Here is a 21,266-nt window from a genome sequence, read left to right on the forward strand (position 1 = left end):
TAGAAATTTCTGCCAACGGTCAGCTTTTCCTTAAGTTCCACTGCAAGAACTGGTTGATAACTATCCCATTTTCATGCTATGAAAAAATGTTATTCAAACGACAATCTATAAACAACAATATGAGTATTTAAATAAAATAGTATTTTAGAGCTAGTGCCGTATACTTATGTTTTAGGAAGGTACAGTTGTTTGTTTATTTGTCTCCAATCCTCAGTCTAAATACCAGTCTATCTGCTTAAAACTAAATGTTTTTTTGTTAGAAAACGACAGCTGACTTCAGGCCAATTTATTACAAATAGATGTTTAAAACAAAAAACAGTGACAGGCATGAACTTAATTCTTCTATTTAATGGATAACAAGGAAGCAAAGAAATCCTTGGGACCCAAATATCCTAGTATGGTTACCAAGAAAAGACTTGGTGAATTCCTCAAAGCTTTCACCAAAGAGTGATATTAAATTTCCTTTCAGCAACAAATAAATTGGCTTCTCACTGGTAGAAGATTAGGTCAGTCATCTAAATTGGGGAAAGCAAGGCTACATGCCATTTACTGTGAGTCCCTGAAGTGTGAACAGTGTCTCTCCCCATGGCACGTTTATGTCCTCTCCATAGCAGATGTACACCAGGGCAGCAGGTGGTTATCTTGATTCCCTGACACTTAGGATTAAAGAAAAATTATCTAAGCTTTAAAAGCTTGCATAAAAATGTGGAAATAGCTATATTTTCTATCGTCTTTGATGATGGAAGATTTGGATATGAAATTTGATGAGAATGCCCTGAAGAAGGAATAGGATTCCTGTATCAATGGGGAAACAAGACAGACCAGGGAGTCCTCTCTCACCTGTGACACTGTGATGCTGCATTTCTTGGCCAGCTCCTCTTTGGCTTCTTCACTGGGGTAGGGGTTGCTGAGGTGTGAGTAAAAATATTCATTCAAGATTTCTGTGGCCTGTTTACTGAAGTTACGCCTTTTTCGTCTATGACAAGAACCAAAAAAAGAATTAGAATTAGAATTAGCATTAACCAAAGAGGGATATATTAATTTGGATCATACAAAAAAATTAGATTTCTGTTTTTAAACATTCTTAGCATCTAATTTATCACTATGGTATTGTAAATTACGCTCTTGGCATCCTCCAAAACACTAACTCATTTTAAGATGTAGGATCACTAAGAAAAATACTAGAATGGGAAGCACAATTAACTTTATTCTTTAATTTATTCATCAAATAATTATTGAGGATCAAATATTTTCTAGGCACTCAATGAAGATCCAGTTGGAACAAAACAGATAAGGTCTACCAGACAGCTGATAAGGGAGAGAATAGAAACGTAGGGGAAAGAAAGACATTCGACAAGTGTCACAGAAATAAATAACTACAAATTATGGTGATCATATCAAGTATCATGAAGGAAAAGTATAAGGTACAATGAAAGCATATAAGAAGGAAACCTAACAGATTATGGAGTCAGGAAAGCTTTCCTCAAAGGCATGATATTGAATCTGGGACCTGGAGAATGTGCAGGAGTTAGTAAGACGAAGAGTAGAGGGGAAGAGGAATGAGCAGAGGAAACAGTCCTGAAACAGAAGAGAGGCTGGTAAGTCCAAACGGCTATAGGAGGCTGGAGCTCAGTAAAGCCCAGGGAATGTGTGAGATGAGTCTAGAAGCACGGGAAGAGGCCAGATTACACAGGGTTCATGGGCCCCATAAGAATTTTTGGATTTTATTTTAAGTGCAATAAGAAGCTATCAAAGGCTTTAACTTTTATCTTTTAAAAAGATCGTTCTGACTGCTGAGAATAGTTGGAAGACAGCGTGAAAGGAAATGCAGAGATATTTAAGGAGACAACTGCAATGGTCAAATTGAGAGATGACAGGGACTCGGCATAGGGTGAGATTAACGGAAACGAAAAGATTCAAGATCTATTTGAAAGGTAATAGCAATAGGACTGGATGACCACTGAGTGAATGGAGGGAGTGTGTGGAGAAGACAGAACGAAGGTAAGGAAAAAATACATCAGGATTTCCGGATTTTTTTCTGCTTAAGCAACTGTCTGGACCGAGGTATGATTTACTCACAAGGGAAAGAGTAGGGGAGGAAAAATTTTTGTTTTCATTGGAAGGTGGGTGGCAGACTGTCAGAAGATCAAGTATTTATTAACAATTTATTTCAAATAGCAACAAATGTCATTTATATTTGGGTTTTGTTATTCAGATTTTAAAGAATTCCACCTATAAATTAGCATTTGTCAGATTTCACTTTAAATTAGATCCCCCAGTAACTGGAAAACACTTTCCCAAAATAATTCTCTTAATACTGTCTTCCAAACAATCTTAATCGTCTTCTCAATTGTGATATCCTACATTCAGGAAAGACAGAGTCAGTAGGCAGTTGTAAATGTGTATACCCTATGAGATTCTTCTAGTTAAAATGATGTCACTAACATGGCAGGTTAAGTATGTGCTCTATGTCTCAATATTAAGGGAGAGTCAAGGGAGCAAGAAATCTAGGTCTGATCAAAACATCTCAGGTTGAGTCCCGAAATTTCTTAATTTCAATAATTTTTTGGAAGGTTAAACTATTGTTTCCTGAGGGATGAAGAAGAGAGTCAAGATCTATTTAGGGACTAAAAGCAACAGAATTTGATGACGAATTGGATGGGGGAGGTGCTGAGGGAAGAAAGGAAAGGAAAGAAAGAGAAATACATGCAATTTGCAGGTTTGCAGGAGTCATGCACTGCTTGAAAAGAAAAACAAAGCTCTGACCTGGGGGCACTTTGAAGAGGCATGCTCTGATGAGTAGCTAGGTGGGTGAGTGGGGTGGAAAAGGTCTAGAATAGATACTGAAACTGTCGAACCTATAGATAATTACCTGGCCTACAGATAATGTTTGTTGAGACCATATAATACTGACCTGCTCATGAAAACCTAGGTTTCTGACTTCTTATGAAAAATTGGAAGATAAACCACATCAGGTCTGTATTTTTAGAAGGCAGCCACACGCAGGCTAAAGCTGAGTGATGGCTGTCCCCTCAGATACACACCCATCTGCTCTAATTCTCACTGCCCCTCATTCAGCCACTCTACTCACTTCCATTACATGTAAGCATGTGAGTTTGTGACTTTCGGTCTAAAAGATGGAGTCCAGCAGCAGACTAGAGTAGATGACAGAAGGGCATTTCTTTGGGAAATGAGGACTTATGAAAGCAAAGATGAGCATAAACCTATCTGGGAAGCAAAGATAAGTTTGGCTCATTCATCGACTTTGTCTAGGAGTAATTTTAGCAAATATCGAAAAACATCAGAGAACAAATTTATGGGCAGAACAGAACGCCTCACCCCAGACATTCTGGCTGTGTCCAGACTATAGCACTTCTCCTGAAAGAGCAGAGAGGCCTACACAACTTTATTCTTAAATGTTTTGCACTAGTACAGGTTTCAGCCTGTCCAATTACCAAGGAAATGTGAGTATGGGCTTACAAAAAGCTGGAGTGAGCAAGGGAATCATCTCTCTGAGCGTGTTTGCCTAGAGCAGAAAAACCTTGCCTTCTCAGTGCAGAGGGCTTGCTAAGAGGCACTGCAAGAACAGAACCAGAGGGGCTGGCCCCGTGGCCGAGTGGTTAAGTTCGCGCGCTCCGCTGTAGGCGGCCCGGTGTTTCGTTAGTTCGAATCCTGGGCGCGGACATGGCACTGCTCATCAGACCACGCTGAGGCAGCGTCCCACATGCCACAACTAGAAGAACCCACAACGAAGAATACACAACTATGTACCGGGGGGGCTTTGGGGAGAAAAAGGAAAAAATAAAATCTTTAAGAAAAAAAAAAAAAAAGAACAGAACCAGAGCTCAGTATTTGCATTCACTCGAAGGCGTAAGAGAGAACTTGGTCTTATACTTTATTTATTTTTTAGAAAACATTCTGTAGAATATGCTCATTAAGCATTTCCCCTAAGTTTCATTCCCCTCCAGGGTTCACGGCACTCTAAATGGCTGTGCCCGAGGCCAGTGTGCAGTGGTGCAATGGTGCAATGGTCCCGGGGCTGCATGCCATCAGCATCACAACATCACTAACAGCAACCCATGTGGGAGAAGGGACTCTGCTCTAAGCTCCGCCACCTTCTCGTTCTGACTCTGCTCACTCTGGCTTGTTAACATACTTTCTCTCCTCGGAAGAAAAATAAATCATTTAGAGGTATACATTATGAATGCAGTTACGTAAAAAAGCACGCATGTTGACAAGAAAGGGCAAGTATCAGCAGAAATAAGGATAGCAGTTGGATTAGGAAGGATTCCTTTCTGAAGAAAGTACTTTTAAATATCTTTGTCACATAATATTTATTAAAATGGTCAAAGTTGAAAAACAATTTAAAATGTTTTCTGCTTTTTTTTTTTAAGGTTTTATTTTTCCTTTTTCTCCCCAAAGCCCCCCGGTACATAGTTGTGTATTTTAGTTGTAGGTGCTTCTAGCTGTGGCATGTGGGATGCCACCTCAGCATGACCTGATGAGCAGTGCCATGTTTGCACCCAGGATCCGAACCAGTGAAACCCTGGGCCGCCGAAGCAGACACGCGAACTTAACCACTCGGCCATGGGGCCAGCCCTGTTTTTTGATTTCTGATGCTACCTCCTAAAAGTATTAAGTCGAAATACTCATTCACCTGGATAGTCAAATTATTTTTTGCAGCCTATCATGTATAAGACACTTGCTGGAATCACAGGGAATGTAAACATGTGAGACTTGGCTGTTGCTTTCAGTGACCATGTGACTTACTAGGGACGTGAAGAAACGTTCTTGAAAAGCTGCAACAGAGGCAGTCTGAATGAAGTTTGGTCTGAAGAATTGTATAAACATAGTCTCGGGGTTCAAGAGCAGGCAAAGACCAGTCAGTCCAGTGGAGTGACTAAAGGGGGCTTCTGGAAAGGGAGCACAGGCTGCCCTGGAGGCATGAACAAGGTCTCACCAAATCAACACACGTGAGCACTGGTTCCATTGCAAGCTCTGTGCTGGACACGCTCACAGACGACAACTCATTATTGGTGACCAAGCTGGGGAAAAGACTGGGAGAACAAGATTTGCTGTGGGGGGGTGGGGGTGAGGAGTGGGGCTGGTGATAGAAGAAGTGGTGAGGCAGAGGAAAAGAAAGAATTGCAGTCCGAGGAAACAGATAAGAGGTATTTCATTTTGGATTAAACGCAGGAAAGAACAATTTAGTAATATAATAGCAGCACTAAAAATGTTCAGACTTTGATCTAATAATTCCATTTGTGAGACTTAATCCTTAGGAAATAATCCTAAAGATCAAAAAGGTTCAATGCATAAAGATTTCCATTTTCTCTTGAAACAGCAGTTTCAGGAGAAATCTGTCTAAAATAGTACCCTCTCTCCATCATTTTCTATCCCCTCAAATTGCTTTATTTTTCTCCATAGCAGTTATCATCCTACTACATTTCATTACATTAATGAGTAGAATACTATAGCATATTTGTTTACTTGCTTATTGTCTGTTTCCCCAAGTAGAACGTAAACTCAATTGGGGCAAGTATGTGAACCTATCTTGTTTACCTTTATATTCTCAGCACAAATAAATATTTGTGGGAGGAAGGAAGAAGTTATAACGGAAATTACTAGGGACAACTTAAATGCTCAAAAATGAGGAATGGTTAAGTAAATTATTTATCATATATCCATTTGGTAGACTTCAATCATTAAAATATTATTTAAAATTAGAGCTTACACTATATGAAAGATGTTTACTTATTCAGGTAAATTTTTTAAAAAGCAAAGCAAATTATGCATATTGTACCACCACAAGCATATTAAAAAGAAAAAAAAAGAGAGTCCCCAAACCTGAAGGAAAGGTACTAAAATATTTACAGTGGCTCCTTTTTCTTTAGGTAGTAAAAATGTGGTTGTCTTTTATCTCTTGTCCTTCTATTCTATATATTTTCCAAATTTTCTATAGTGAGCTTGGTATTTTTTAAATAGCAAAGAATAAAGTTTAAAAAGAAATCTTAACAACAAAAACGTAATGAAGACAAGGGCCGGTCATTTAAAGCTTAAATGCCAGGTTAAGGTGTGTTGATGTGACTTACGCAGCACTGAAAAGCTACTGCAGTTTTTAAGCAAAGCAATTAGGGTATCATAGTGATGCTAAAGAAACAGAAAAGGGATATGGAGGATGGGAGGGAGGGGAGTAAGACTGGAGACGGGGAGACTAGTAGGAGGGTACTATGCTAGTCCAGGTACAAAAGGATGAACATGAACTGAGCAGTGCGAGTAAGAATGGAGAGCAAGAGACATGTTGAAAATGAAGCACTGGCGAGTTCTAGTGACTAATTTGGTGTGGAGGAGGAAGGAACCAAAGGTGATCCAAGGCTTTGCTTAACAAGGAGGATGGGAGTACAATTAGGTGGCTTATGTTTCCTTATTTGGCTCTAAGAAGAGCTCTGGCATGATGACTATTCCACACACCTTGTTTTCCAGTTGAGAAGCTACCTTAGTTATTTTCTCCTATATTATAAAATTTGGATGGTGATGATCACTTCTGTCAGGTTCCAAGGGAGAGAAAGCAAAACAAAATAGAAACTCCTTTCCAAAGCTGAAGATTGATCACAAGCTTTAGCGATGCCCAAGAGGCACGCCTGCAGATGCAGCATAGAGGGGCAACTTGGCAATTCTTCTGTTATGTCACCCAATAGGTCAAACACACCATGTGCAATTTATTACTCAATTCCTATGAAACTTGGTGAAAGCTTCAGATAAAAGGGAAATTTTCATCCTTACGGGAGAAACTGATAAGCTTTCTTGGAAAAACAGAGTTTGGGGGTTTTGCGGTAACTGCTTTTAACTAAAATACCACTTCCTTTTTAGGAGTATCTCTAAGTATTTCCTTATAATGTGCACAAGCAATGAAACATCAAGAAATTCCTAGAAAACAAACCTTTGCTAAAACAGAGTTACATACTGAAAGTTATCTTTATAAATAAAGTTATCCTTAAAAATACTTTTTGGCATCAGAATCGAAAGGCTACATATTCCTAAGTCATTAGTAGCAGCACTAATCCATTTCCTGAATCACCAATCGGCAGCTAACAGCACTAGCACTACCAGACAAGAAGAGGCTTGACAGCACAGGCACCTCGAGGTGGATCACCTGCTAAGTGTAGAGAAGGGCTCTTGTAGCCAAATTATAAAAGAATCTAAGACCAACTGGCCAGTTTTACAGAAAATAATATACAAGGAGTGAAAAAGGAAAAACAAAAAAAGCCATGTAATAGATTTGTGGCCTCACATACCTGGCATCAAGGAACCTTGATCTTAAAATCATAACTGCTTCACAAGTGCTTTGTTTGAGCTGCATCTGAATGGAACTAAATTTTCGATGGATGATGCCCACCATTCTTTCAATCTCTTTTGGGGAAATGGGACGTGTTCTACTCTGTTCTCGGAGAAGGTTCATCACATGTGTGGTGAATTCATTACATGCCTGTAAGGGGGGAAAAAAAATCACTCCTTAGGAATCTAGTATTTTATATTATCACACCCAGACATTAACTCATCTGAATTTCCATCGCATTTGCAATTGCCAATGGCATTCTGCAGTGGGTAGGGTAAAATGAAAACTAAGACACTTGTGAAATGGCAGTGGTAGTTAGATGGGGCAGCAAGAATTCTGAAACTAGGAATGGCCAGACATGCAAGGGAGACATAGCACTCAACTGCCCTTCCCACCCACCCTTGTCCGGGTTCCAAAAGGAGGTTTTCCTATTGGACGATGCTCTCTTCCAACTCCTCTACGTAAGTATATGTTATTTGTTAATACGAAGCACCTCCTATCTTCCCTGGGGTTTTACATTTATTCAACAAATGTTTACTGAAGGACTATGAAGTTCAAAGTCTTCCAAGTGCTATTAAGGGACACAGAAATGAGCAAGATGTGGACCTGGGCTTCAGTGCGATAAAATATATAAAAAACAAATTCTCAAACAGGGCAGTCTGTGCAAAGTGTCACAGGAAAATATGAATAAGTGCTTCCTAAGTTAGAGGAGGGAGTAGTCTCATCTGGAGGCAGAGATGACATGAGGCTTTATGGCAGAAGCGACATTTGGGCTCTAAAGAATAGGTAGGATTTTTGAAAGGTGGATAAAGATAGAAGTCAGGAGGAATTCCAGGCACAAGAAAAACCCTGGAAATAGTGGTATGTAGCAAGTTCGGAGGAATAGAGAGAATATGTAGAGGAGAAGAGGGGATTCAGGTTTGCGTTAGCATGAGAAGGGCCCTGGATACCAAGCATGCCAATGTCCTAGTATAATTTAGCTGCAGTGTGGGCCCTATTTGTGGATATGAGCCATATATGGAAGACGGGGAAAGTAGCTTGACTCTTTAGAGGAAGGGCAGCAGGAAAATAAGGAACAGATTTGGGTCTCAAACTTTTTAGTTCACAGTCCTCAGGCCCTGCCTTTCAGTTCACCTATCTTCGTTTAGATCTACAAAACCATGTAACAGGGCCTACACTGAAATCTAGCACTGCTTTGGTAAATAAAGCATCAGTCTATACCCCTGAATAAAAAGAACGTGTTCTGGCATTTTCGTTAAAAAAGCAAGACAGGAGATTCTGCGTCTTACTGCATGAATGCCCCTGGTAGGGTGAGCAGACAGAACAATCATTGATCACGGCAAGACATATTTTGAAGCTATAATAACGTCCACTTCCCTAAAGATATCCTGAACATTGCTCACACATAGCACATGATGGTTTTTCTAACTGCTCATTAGAGGACTAACCTTTCAAGTACACTGGGTGTTTCAGTTACTTTAAGCTTTTATGGAGCTTTTCTATAAATATTTCTAAGGTGAGGTAAAATGAGTTTTGTTTACCAAAGTTTTTTTAATATGTTTTAAGTCTTGAGAAATTTAAAATTCCTTGTGAGTAGCAACCCTATGTTATACTTATGAAATTCTTCAGAGTATAAAATTGTGCAATATAACACAGTAGGCATCCAATAAACATCTATTGATTGGTGTGCCTTTGTATTACAATTCAAGAGCAATGTTGATTAATATCTGTAAATATATTATCCCTGAACTTTAAGTGAAGAATTCTTAACCTGCAGTCCATGGACAGGTTCAGAATGTCTATGACTCCTTCTACAAGTTGTGTGCACGTGTGTATTTCCTGAGAGGACAATCCGGAGTTTTTGTTTGTTTTCTTTCCAGATTCTTAGCCAGTCAAAAACTAAAAAAGGCTAGGAATTATTGTCCTAGGTGATTACACAGTAAAACACTAAGGAAATTTGCAGATCTAAAAGCAGAAGTTCTTTATCTTGAAGGAAGCCAAAATAAAGAAAAGTAAATTTAAGATTTTCCCCACTATATTACCAACTTAAACTATCTTGTGCCAAGCTGAAAATAAGTGGTCACCCTGCCAAGAAATATATTTTTTTCTTGCACTTTCCCTGAAGAGACAGATGTTCACATAATTTCAAAATTATTTAATTTGTAAACTCTAGTCCTGTTTTCTAATCAATAAAATAAAGTAAAAGAGAATTGTTTTCCCAAACTGAGATCTGAAAGTTCTACACTTCTATAGCTAAGTTCCAGGGAATGTTAATACAGTATGTCTGGGAAATGCTGAGTTAACCAAAATTTTTAAAGGTTTTTTTTTTTTTGTAAGACTCCTCAGTACTTCTAATATGTCAATATGCATAATAAATCTTCAGGGAGAATGGTGTATCCAACTTTTCCCAAATAAACTTGGTCATAAAACCTCTTTTCTCTAGAGCAATGCTGTCCAAAAGAAATATATTGTGATCCACATGTGAAATTTTTTAAATTCTCTAGTAGCCACATTAAAAAGATAAAAAGAATTAGGTGAAATTAATTTTAACAATGTTTTATTTAACCCAATATGTAAAAAAATTAACATTTCAACACATAATATTTTTAGAAAAGTGTTAATGAGGTATGTTACATTCTTCTTTTATGCACTTTGAAATCCAGCATGTATTTTACATTTACAGCATATCTCAATTCCGACTAGCTGAAAGTCCAGCACTTCAGCTTTCAGGCGCTCAACAGCTACATGTGACTTGTGGGAACTGTATCGGACAGCACGCTTTTACAGCAGCTTGGGGACCGATGTGCTAGTTAGAAAAACTCTTTTGCAAACAGTACACTAAGTAATCCTTATGTTTCTTTTTTTGTTCTTCACCACTACCCATTCACACACACACACACACACACACACACACACACACACCAAAAAAGACAGTTTCACTTAGGGATGTTCTTCATAAAGCAAGAGCAATTATTCATTTTATTACATCTCAACCTTTGATTAAGTTTTTAATATTCCGTGTGACAAAATGAGAAGCACCCAAAGAGCACTTCTGCACGTGGAAAGAGGGTTGCCTCCAGAGAAAGCACCTCTGTGATTAAGTTGTAGGCCAACGCTGCTTTTTCACGTAATATCATTTTTATTTGAAAGCAAAATTGACAAATTACGATTATTCAGACTTGGGTTTGGGTATCTGGCAGATGTTTTCTCAAAAATGAATCAAGTGAGCCTGTCATGTCAAGGAAAACAGTTGACAATAGTTACGCCAGTGATGAAATTTGAGTTTTCAAGTGAAAATTATAATTTTGGAAAACTTGCATTCACCACCATGAGCTTGACAGTCTACCAGTAGACTTTCTGATTAGTTAGGTGTTGATATTAATAAATATGATATTTTGATATTATATAATGAAATGTGTCAACATTGGAAGATATACATAACCCAGTGAACCATATTTTCCAAATGATCAATGCATGATGTTACAAAAACATGCATAGGTAGAAGATCCACTCAAAGTGCAAACTAGACCAATGAATTTTAAAGGAACAGAGTACAAAAAGCTAACTGATGCGATTTCAGACTCCATATTATAACTAACCTGTAAGAAACTACAACTTGTCAAGTTTTGGTGTAATCTCAAAGAATAATATCCACAATGATCTGAAAAGGCTATTAATATACTCCTTCCTTTTCCAATGACATATTTGTGTGAGACCAGATGTTCTTTATATACTTCAACTACATAACAGACTGACTGCAGAGGCACACACGAGAATCCAGGTGACTTCCATTAAGCCCAACATTAAAGAGATTTGCAAAAATGTAAAAACAGTGCCATTCTTCTCACTAAATAAGGTTTTTTTGAAAATACAGGTTTTTAAAGAAGTATTAGTTAAATTAACATATAATGATTTACTATTGTTATTTTAAAATTAATTAATAAATTCTTTTAATTTTTCTCAGTTTTAATTTCTATTACAATAAATATTAATAGATATAACCCACCAAACAAAGGCTCTTAGGAGGTCGCCAACAATTTTTAAGAGTCTAAGTCCTAAGACCAAAAAGTTTGAAAACCGTTGTACTGGAGTATGGAAGCGTTTCTAATTTGCACATATAACAATGCTAATTCCTACAAACCCAGCTCATACATTATGGTAACATATATCTATGACAGGGCATATGTCTTGATAAATAATTCAAGACTCCAGGGTGAATGATACCTGAGATGCTAGTTCTCTTAGTTTTTTTCTGGCTGTATTTTAATCTCTCCAGAATGAAAGTTTACCTATGGTTTCTAAGAAGCAGCCAAAGGCTCATGTGAAAAAAAAGGGTTAAAAGCAAAAAGTTTCTGCTTCTAAAAACTCATAATTTCCTAAAACATTTGCTGAATGTCTCACAACTTATTAAGTGAAGTCATCTATGAATGCAAATGCTGATTAGCAATTTGGCAATAGCCCAACATTCACAGAATTCACATAGCTTTTCTTTAAACCAGTAGTTCATACATGATTAATTAGAACATCTCATTTATGTAGTGTGCACTTTAGCTCATTACTCTAAGTAAAATTCGTTAAGTATTTACATTTAGATAATTAAAATCTGGGTACACCCTTAAGAAAGATGCATACACTTTAGGCAAAGTAATTTTTTTTCCTTTATACCACTGAAAGTAAATTACAGCCTCATTTATAGCATCATCTGTACCAGTTTCAGAGCAGAGCACAGTACTGCCTCATCTCCTATTCCTTAAAAGGTATACAAATTTTAAACATATAAATGCAGTAAGAATGATCAAATGATTGCAGAGTTGTTTTGAAGGGTCACCCAACCACAAACTAGCATCGATGCCATTCATAAGGTGGGATGCTCACTTCAAACATTTATCATATCCTCCATCGTACCTACAAGACTACATTATTAAAATAGGCAATGGAAAAATTTTTCATTGCCTTATTATTTTTCCAAGTGAAACTGTCAGTTAAGAATTTTCTGGTCAATGTCCACAATACAAATGAAGAAACACCTTGGTTAACTGGAATATTTAGGAAATGAGAGCTTTTATTCCTTCAATTTTCTGATTTACAGTAATGGCAGAAATCTCTTTTTCTTTTAAACCAGCTGTTGAAAATTACTAGGACACATTTTTTTTTTTTCCAATGAGGAAGATTCACCCTGAGCTAACACCTGTGCCAATCTTTCTATATTTTGTATGTGGGTCACTGCCATAGCATGGCCAGTGACGAACCGTGTAGGTCTGTGTCTGGGGACCAAACCTGGGCTGTTGAAGTAGAGGGTGCCAAACTTAACCACTAGGCAATGGGGCCAGCCCCTAGGATGCATTTTTGTTTGTGTTTTAAAACACAGATTGCAAATAACATAGTGAAGTGAGCATAAAGCATAGAAGTCTTTGTCTGATAAAAGCATCTTCAATCAATTCTTATTATGAGCCTTTCTCTTTGCCATTTGTTCCTTTCTCCTTAAAAATCCAAACCAAGAAATAATTGAGGATTTGAAATATTTGAATTTTAGATAACATTTTTTATGACATTTGTTGGGTAGTAAAACTGTCTCCTCAATATACATACATATGTGGTTAACACTGAAAATTAAAATTGTCAGGGTTTTGTTTATTTTATGGTGGTGCTTTTTTGAGTTGTGAATTCAAGATTCAACCCCTTTCTTGCCTGTAAGTTCACATCACTGAGTGTGAAAATGTAAAATCAGACAGTGAGCAAGCACTGATGTTAGAGGAAGTTTTATAATGGTTCAGTGATCAGATCTAAAAACTGAATTGATCTTTTGTAACCATCTAGAGAAGCTGACTGTAGACGATAGATCATAATACCCTCCATTCTAAAATCCACTTTTCAAAGAAAGAATAAATCTCTATTAAAAGTTGATGCCTCTCAATTTGTGTGTCCCCATTTTTCTAGATGTCTTTATAACCTTGCAAGTAACTCTAGTCCAATACTATAGATTTTGTAGTTATGGAATGATTATTAAATCAACAAATTCTTCTTGTTTTAGGAAAAAAGTCAACATTACAGATTCTTTCTAAGCCAGTTCAAATGAGACCAATATGCCTAAGGAATAGCCACAAAGATTACATAGTTTAGGGACCGAACTCATGAGGGTTTGGAAGGACTACATCATATGATATACGTTAAGTTCCTTGCACAGAGTCTAGAACATAATACTTAATAAATGGCAGTTATTATTGACAATAAAAATGAAAATTTTATGTAATTCCTATTTCTGTGTGTGTTATTCCGCAAGCAAGTCCCTACTCTGATTCCCTAACACAGTTCTGCTTTCCCATTGCCTGAATAAATACAAACACTGCTTTCTAAGACGTTGAAAAAACAGTATTCAAATATAAAATAATTCATTTTATTAATCAAGTTTGTGGTCAAAGAGACATTTGGTACATAGAGCCAATAAACTAGAAACTTGGAGGAAAAATGGGGAACGCTCAAACACTCCTTCTAGCCAAGGAAAATACCCAGCATGAAGGCTGACAAGAAGCAAAACCCTTCCCTTGGAGAAATAAATGGCAAAGCCTCGCCTGGGAAAACAAAACATAAAGTTTACATCAAGAAGCACCCTTTTGTCTTTCCTGCTTAACTGTTAAGAAGAAATAGCAAAATGGGATTAAGAGTTGGTGGGGTACAAAACCTCTAACGTAAAAACATCGGCATTTTTTAACCTGATAAAAATAAAATTCCTTTACAAGCAAAGGAGATTTTGCCAGCAAATGTAAGCACATAACGTTGAGATCTTCAAAAATCACAAGGCCATGCCTTTCCAAAGGTTTAGGTTCCACACTCACTCTCCATTCCCCCGACAACCCCCTGTTGTCTGCAAGTCCTCTGGCAGCTAAACGTTACCTGATTGGTCTTGAGCACATTTCATGTACATGCTGGGCTCCAGTGCTTTACCTGATTTTAGGTGAATTCAAAAGGCATCTGTGAACCCAGAAAGCAGGTTTCCAGATGCCTAAGGAGGGTTGGGACCCTTGTAGCACTTTTGCCTTCAGCAAAAATGTATTTCAATATAATTATAGTAGATAGCTTTCAATATGTCATCTCTATTATAGCAGTTGTAAATTATGAAGTGAATTGCCTGTGTACAAGCATTTCTTCTGGCATAAGCAAAGTGGGAGAGCTGCACAGGGCATGATATATCTTTTCCTTTTTAGCTGAGAACAAATGTCTAAGTCAAATTTCATTTGCTAAAACCAATGTGCCCATTTCCCTTTGGCAGAGATGGGGAAGAACCAAGAAGGCCTTTAATTCTTAAAAACAGGCTTCCCAGGACTCTTGGCTCAAGTTCGTTAGGAATTCACCTATTCTATTAGTGGGGCCTTTAATCATAAGAGCATATTTGGAAGGTACAGTAAAAGCATTTTCCAAAACTTACAGCTGATCAACAAGAAGACAAAGAAACAACCAGATTTTTCTCCCCACTAAAGGGGGAGGCAATGTACCCAAGACAAAATATTACAATACAGTTGGTACAAGCTTTGGAAAATTATCATATTCCTGTTGGGTGTCAGGATCAAAAAGAGAAAAGTAAAATAGTTCTGTTTCCTTTCGGGTGGTAGTAATATTAAAGAACCTTACTCTAATACACTATGCCCACTATTTCAAAAGTGTTATAAGTGAATTAAGATGGTCATCATCAAAAATCATTACACATCTGAGCCTGTGTAATGGACACATTTGGTCAACGGACATTTTCTGGAGGAAAACCACCCCAGGATTTTAAAGACAGTATCATTCCTAAAACACACACGTAAAACTGAGCCTTGCAGCTTGGATTCAATTTTGCTCAAACTGTAGCTCTCGTCTGCTTAGCTTTGTAAATGTGGCTGTGTTTATAAGGTACTTTAATTTACCGCAGTGGTGGTGTTTGTTAATTTTATGGCAACCTAAATCTAAACAGGCTTCAGATATATTTTCATTACTGCTTCACTGCAAAACACAGTAGAGTGAATAGCTCTAAGATTCCAATGTAGTTTATTTCTTTTAGTAAAAGACAACACAATTTTCTGATGATGCTTCTGCCTTAACGTATATGTTCTTTCTATTTACTAACAAGCATTTGCTGTCACTCAGAGTACTCATGTTCACTTTTAGGAGGAAAAATATAATTTCTGGAAAGTGATTAAAATAGTTCTTTCCATCTCTACTCTGGTCCCGTTCCAAACGCAATCCAACATGGGCAAATCAGAGAAAAGTGGAAAACACCTGAATTATTTTCCAATTCTACATAAGTAGCTGCATAATTTTTTTTTTTTTTTTGAGGAAGATTAGCCCTGAGCTAACATCTGCTGCCAATCCTCCTCTTTTTGCTGAGGAAGACTGGCCCTGAGCTAACATCCGTGCCCATCTTCCTCTACTTTATACATGAGATGCCTGCCACAGCATGGCTTACCAAGTGGTGCCATGTCCACATCCAGGATCCGAATCGGCGAACCCCGGGCCGCCAAAGCAGAATGTGTGAACTTAACCGCTGTACCACCGGGCCAGCCCCAGTAGCAGCATAGCTTTTATCAATGGAAAAGAAAGGCATACTGTCAGAAACTGATTTCAATGCCTGATTCTGACACTAACCAGATGTGTGACATTGGACAAATCACTTGAGTCTCATTTTCTCATCTGTAAAATGGAAATTATAATACTATCTATTTTAGAAATGCCACCCCCTTCATCTCCCTTAATTCTGCTTAGCCCCTCTAGTAACTTGAAAGCATACCCCTGAAAGGTCTATCCCAGATAAAGCCCTTGTATCCCAAAGACTTGAAAAGAAAAGTTGACTATCTTATGTCAAAACTCCCAGATCCTAATAACTTAGGAACTACAGACAGAAGAGCTACAAAAGCCAGCCCCAAAGACAACTCAGGAGAATTAAATGCTGCTATGTTATTTCTAAAACAATTCAGAACCTACAGAAGAAAATGTGTAAACTAAAATTCTGTTGAAATAGCCAAGTAGTCATTATATCCCATCTATTTATTTGTCCATAATACTCCATCAATTTTATATATCTACATTTTTCCTTCCGAAAGTGTTAGCAAAAATGAGAAAGGAATATAAACGATTTTTATTAGGCTACTAATATATCTAGAAATAAGATTCATATTTACATTTTAAAACTCATTTCCCAATTTTATATTTAATGCAAAAATACATATTATAGATTAGTTTATGGAGAACTTGTGTGTACGTGTTTATTTTTAAAGCAAAAACAAAAACAAAAACAAAAACAAAAAAACCTGGTGACTCTGATGCCAGCTTCACCCAACTTCTAATAGGGCTATCGGGAGAAAATAGGGATGCCAGTGTGAAGAAACATGGCAGGAGACACTAAGGAATCACCTGAATTCCTCAGCTAAAGGATTCAGGTCATTTGACCCCTAATAATACAAACCTTTCCATGCAAAGTGACTGGTGGTATTTATTTAGTAAGTATGTATAGATGTATTTAACATAAAGTTATGCAATTAGAATTATACCACAAATTAGAACCATTTTCTACTGTTTATGCTCAGGGCAACCTTTTCAACCATGACTTATTTTGTTTACTCTCAATTATTCACATGTCAAATCAGAAGCTCCATTTTTTCTACATACATACACAAGATAATTTTTCTAAAATTCTCATTTGCACATCTTCCATCAAAAATTATTCCTACAAATGAGACTAGAGATACAGTTTGAGAACCCAGAAAGTCGTATTCAGGAAAAAAGACAACATCTTATAATATTAATTTATATTGTATTTTAACACAAAGCTATATAAATCTTTCTACCCTCCCTCAAAACACACTCACCTCTGGGACAGAATCCAGTACTTGCTTAACACCACCATATCCAGAATATTAGAGAAAGCAATGAAAAAGTAACATACACAACTGACACTATACAGGGGACTTAGAAGAAAAATTAGTATTAAACCTGACTAGGACTCCCACATCACACTACGGTGTTTGGACTTTAAGAAGTACCTTACTACATAGTGAAGTATTTATGGGTGAAATGATATGATGCCTAAGACTTGATTTAAAATATTCCACCAAAAAAAAAAGCAAGGCAGGGGAGTGGGTAGACAAAATAAGATTGATAAAATGTTGATAATTATTTCTCTGGGTAATGGGTATCTGGGGGGGGTTCCTTATTTTAGATTGAACTCTATAAAACTGCCAATACACAACTATTTTTGGCCTAAAAACTTCACATTTCATAGGATTCAACTTAATAATATTCTCTTTATTTTTGGGTACATTTAAACATTTGTATAATATTATTTTTTTATTAACTTCCAGTGAGAATTCCTCAAACTAAGCAGGTTTTTAGGCTTAAAATAACAGCTAAAATATATTTAAAATGAACCACCATTTTACCTTATTTCATTGAATCTAAGACTTACTAATTTTTTCCCACATTTTAAACATATCTGATGTTTGGAAGCATTTTACAATCAATGGCATGTTATAGTTAAATTAAGCAGTGTTAATTTTTTCTTCGTGATACATAAAACAATGGTAACAGCTTAAAATCAAAGATATCTTAGATTCAATGAATATGGTTAATATAATTGCTGAAAATAGCATTTCTAATCCATGTTCTCTTTCTAATCAACAACTTAGCACACGAGTACTATTCCCTGTCCCAGGGTACCTATAATTATCCTGGGAGGTCTCCTCCTCAGAGAGACAGGTCAGAACCTGCTTACTTTGTGAAGTTAGCTCCCTCCCCTATAGTCTGGCACAATCCATAAGAATTAATTCCTAGGAGGATTCTGGAGCTCACAGCATACGAGGAAGAGCCCACTACACAATGTTTCCCTTGAAAAGTTGTTAGGGCTTATGAACAAGGCCAGTGCACAAATGTTAATTTACAGAGCTGTGAAGAGCACCAAGCAGTGAGGCTAAAGGGGAAGCATGGCTGCAGGTGTGGTAGTAAGGGCACGTGAATGTGAGGAATGAATAAAACTAAAACAGGCAGATGGGATAAAATAGGTTTAGCTTCACCTCCAAAATCTCAAAGGGACTTCATTTCATGAATCCAACAATTCACTTGGATTTTTGCATTGACCTTATTTACTTTGCTCTTTGTGTTAACACCTACCCCTCACAGCCCTCAGAATTGGTTAGCGCAGTCTAATAGAAGAGCAATAGAGGGTTTGTGCAGGACTATGAGAGTGGCGGCTGCTGACCTGTTCATATTTCTCCAGTTCTGTGTGATAGATTTGTCTGATCTGGGTCAATTTGGCTCTGTAATCTGAGTGTTCAATAGAGTTATCTGAAGAACCTCCAGAGGCTGCCGCGGCTGCAGCTGCTGCCGCCGATCCCCCACCTTTCTCAGGACCTGAAACCCCTTCTGCCAAAAGCATATTGTCCAGTCTCATTAGCTGGGGATCGGGAGGGTCCTCCTCCTGGGCTCCTCTGATGCTGAGACCTTCAAGGAAAGAGAGAGAGAAACAGAGAGAGAAGAAGCGAGAAACAGGACAAACAGTGTGAGTATTTTGTTTATTTGAGAAAATGATTAAACAACATCAGTGTACTACAATTCACTCTGAGAATTTCATTGTTCACATTTTATCAATAAGCATAAGTAAGTATGAAAATTCTTTTCAAGATAATATTTACATGCATCCTATAATTTCTAATATCATCCCCTTTCAATTTATCCCACATTGGATCCTTAGAAAAAAGGAACAGTGGCTTCTCAGAATATTCTAACACCTAATCTTCCTAGATTTAGACGATTTAAGCATAAAACGGGAAGGGGGTAAAAAATTTGAGATTTTGAGAAAGGAAAAAATAAGTCTAAGGATATGTTAAAAACCATCAGAAGGTGATTATTCTGCTTCTCTGTAAAATTGGAAGAACAGAATTTAAAATCCCATAGAATAATTAATTCATAAGCTATATCCAAAAATTAGAAAATAAACAGAATTAGATGGGCTTTTCCATCATGTAATTTCAGGGGAGAAGAGAAATGCATACATTATGAGGTAATTAGCTATGCTTTAAAAATATATATTATTAAATGAATTTGTTAAGCAATTGCCAGCAAACTATAAAAGCAGGACACTAAATACAGTATTAAAAATGTACCATCGACATGGCAATATGGTGCTGGGTACAGTACTCTCAATCTAATTTTGCTTTTAAATCAACAACTTCCTAAGTGATGCCCAGTCAGCAACCTCATCTGAGTACTATAGATCACAGCTGACAATTCATAGGTTTAATCAGGTCACACAGGCTTTCTGCCAAGATGTTTTCAACAACACAGAAGACGAAGTTTTAAAATAATTATCATGGTATAAAAAGCACTGGAGTCATGACAGCTCAAAATCAGCATTTTCATTAACATGTAACATAATCTAAAATATCCCAGCCCAATTAACCTCTGTAAATCTGTTTAAAAGCAGGCTCCCCACACTAGTTACAAGGCATCTTTGGGGAGGCGGGAAGGAAGTTGGCAACTTGCATGTCTACATTTGGATTCTGCCTTTTGCGTCTGTGCCTGTTGTTGTTTATCCACAGTGGTGCACACTCTGTGTCTAGTGTAACTTACATGACAGTAACATCTATAAGCTGCCAACTACTCAACTGAGCACCAGCTCTGTGATTTTATATGCTAACCTAAAACTACCATTAATTCTTTTAGGAACAGATTTCATTCCTAGACGTCCTGAATTACACCCACAGCATGACAGAACTCTTGGTTGTCTTAACTCAAATGCACAACTTTAATATCCTCCCTCAAAACACTTTAAAGCTGTCACTTTCATTTAAAAGCATACTTCAGAATAATTTCAACTGGGTAATAAAACTAATTCACAATAATTTAAAATTATATCTGTTGCCTGTTCAGAGGTAAATAAGTAAGGTTTGAAAACTATAATATACTAAAACAATAAATTCATTTAGGGACGCAAAAAGTTAGATAACTCTCTTAAGATAAAATCAGTATCAGCACATCACTGATAATTAAAGACAGACAAACATGTATCTGTCATTTCTTCTAGATCTACAGGAAACTGCCCAATATTGTTCTAGAACTGGCAAATGTTGGTTACACTGGGATTTTAATTTAACATCTTTGATTTTCTTTCCTTCTAATTCACTTTGTTAGATGTTAAAATCTCATGACGTAGACATGCTTGTAGTTCCATCTACCGAGTTTCCTGTGCATTTCGCATGCAACGAGGACCACTGAGCAACCTCTTATCTTGCACTTTGGGCTCTGTTTCATTTTATACTATTTGTTTGGGAATTCCTTAAGATTCTCATTTTTAAACTAAATTTTTGCTCACATTTTTGTGTTTGTTGTTTCTTTTTTGTTTTTACACAGATGCTGGTGCCTCTCCTGGAAATCTGTTTTTTATCTACCTCAAGGTTCCTCCAGGTTTCTACTTTTCCTCTTGTACTTACACATATCGCTCTTTTCCTATGGACATTTGGTGAGGTTCTTTAATAGCAGATCAACATCCATAGTCAAAATTATTACTCTTCCCTGCACAAGTGTGGCAAACAAGAGAAGATGCTCAATGACTAATACACAAGGAAGCAGACAGACTATAAGGGAGACAGAAGAAGGAAATTCATCAGGAAGAAATGCAAAAGACACAACTAATTAGCCATCTATGCCACTTTTATACATACCTAATACGTATATAAACCAACACCACCATACCAATAACAAGCAACCCCTTAAACTCAATAGTAGTAGACACAAATAAAAATAAGTATGTATTTTCAGCTGGTCTAACATTTTCCCCTTGTGATGAATAATATCTCTTACTTCTAAAATCATAAGTAAATCAACACTTCAGTGTTTGCTTCAACTACAGGAAAAAATGTTTTAATGCAATCCTTCTGCATTTACTTTATGAATTATGTGCATCAAA

At 37.0% G+C, this 21,266-nt stretch overlaps 1 protein-coding gene across 4 annotated transcripts in view; it reads right to left on the reverse strand.

Moving 5' to 3' along the window:
- PBX3 (PBX homeobox 3) overlaps positions 1-21,266 on the reverse strand; it is a 202,680-nt gene that overhangs the window by 30,989 nt on the left and 150,425 nt on the right. For 2 of the 4 annotated variants that reach the window (XM_044778756.2, XM_044778755.2), the window contains exons 3-5: positions 18,561-18,802; positions 7,296-7,486; positions 841-976 (exon numbers count right to left, since the gene is read on the reverse strand). In XM_044778756.2, coding sequence (XP_044634691.1) covers positions 841-976; positions 7,296-7,486; positions 18,561-18,802 — 569 coding nt within the window. Of the gene's footprint in view, positions 1-840; positions 977-7,295; positions 7,487-18,560; positions 18,803-20,790; positions 20,935-21,266 lie in introns of all 4 variants that reach the window. The other 2 variants (XM_044778757.2, XM_070518745.1) reach the window with 2 other exon arrangements.

This window comes from Equus asinus, chromosome 10, assembly GCF_041296235.1.
Source record: "Equus asinus isolate D_3611 breed Donkey chromosome 10, EquAss-T2T_v2, whole genome shotgun sequence".
Classification (NCBI taxonomy): Eukaryota; Metazoa; Chordata; class Mammalia; order Perissodactyla; family Equidae; genus Equus; species Equus asinus.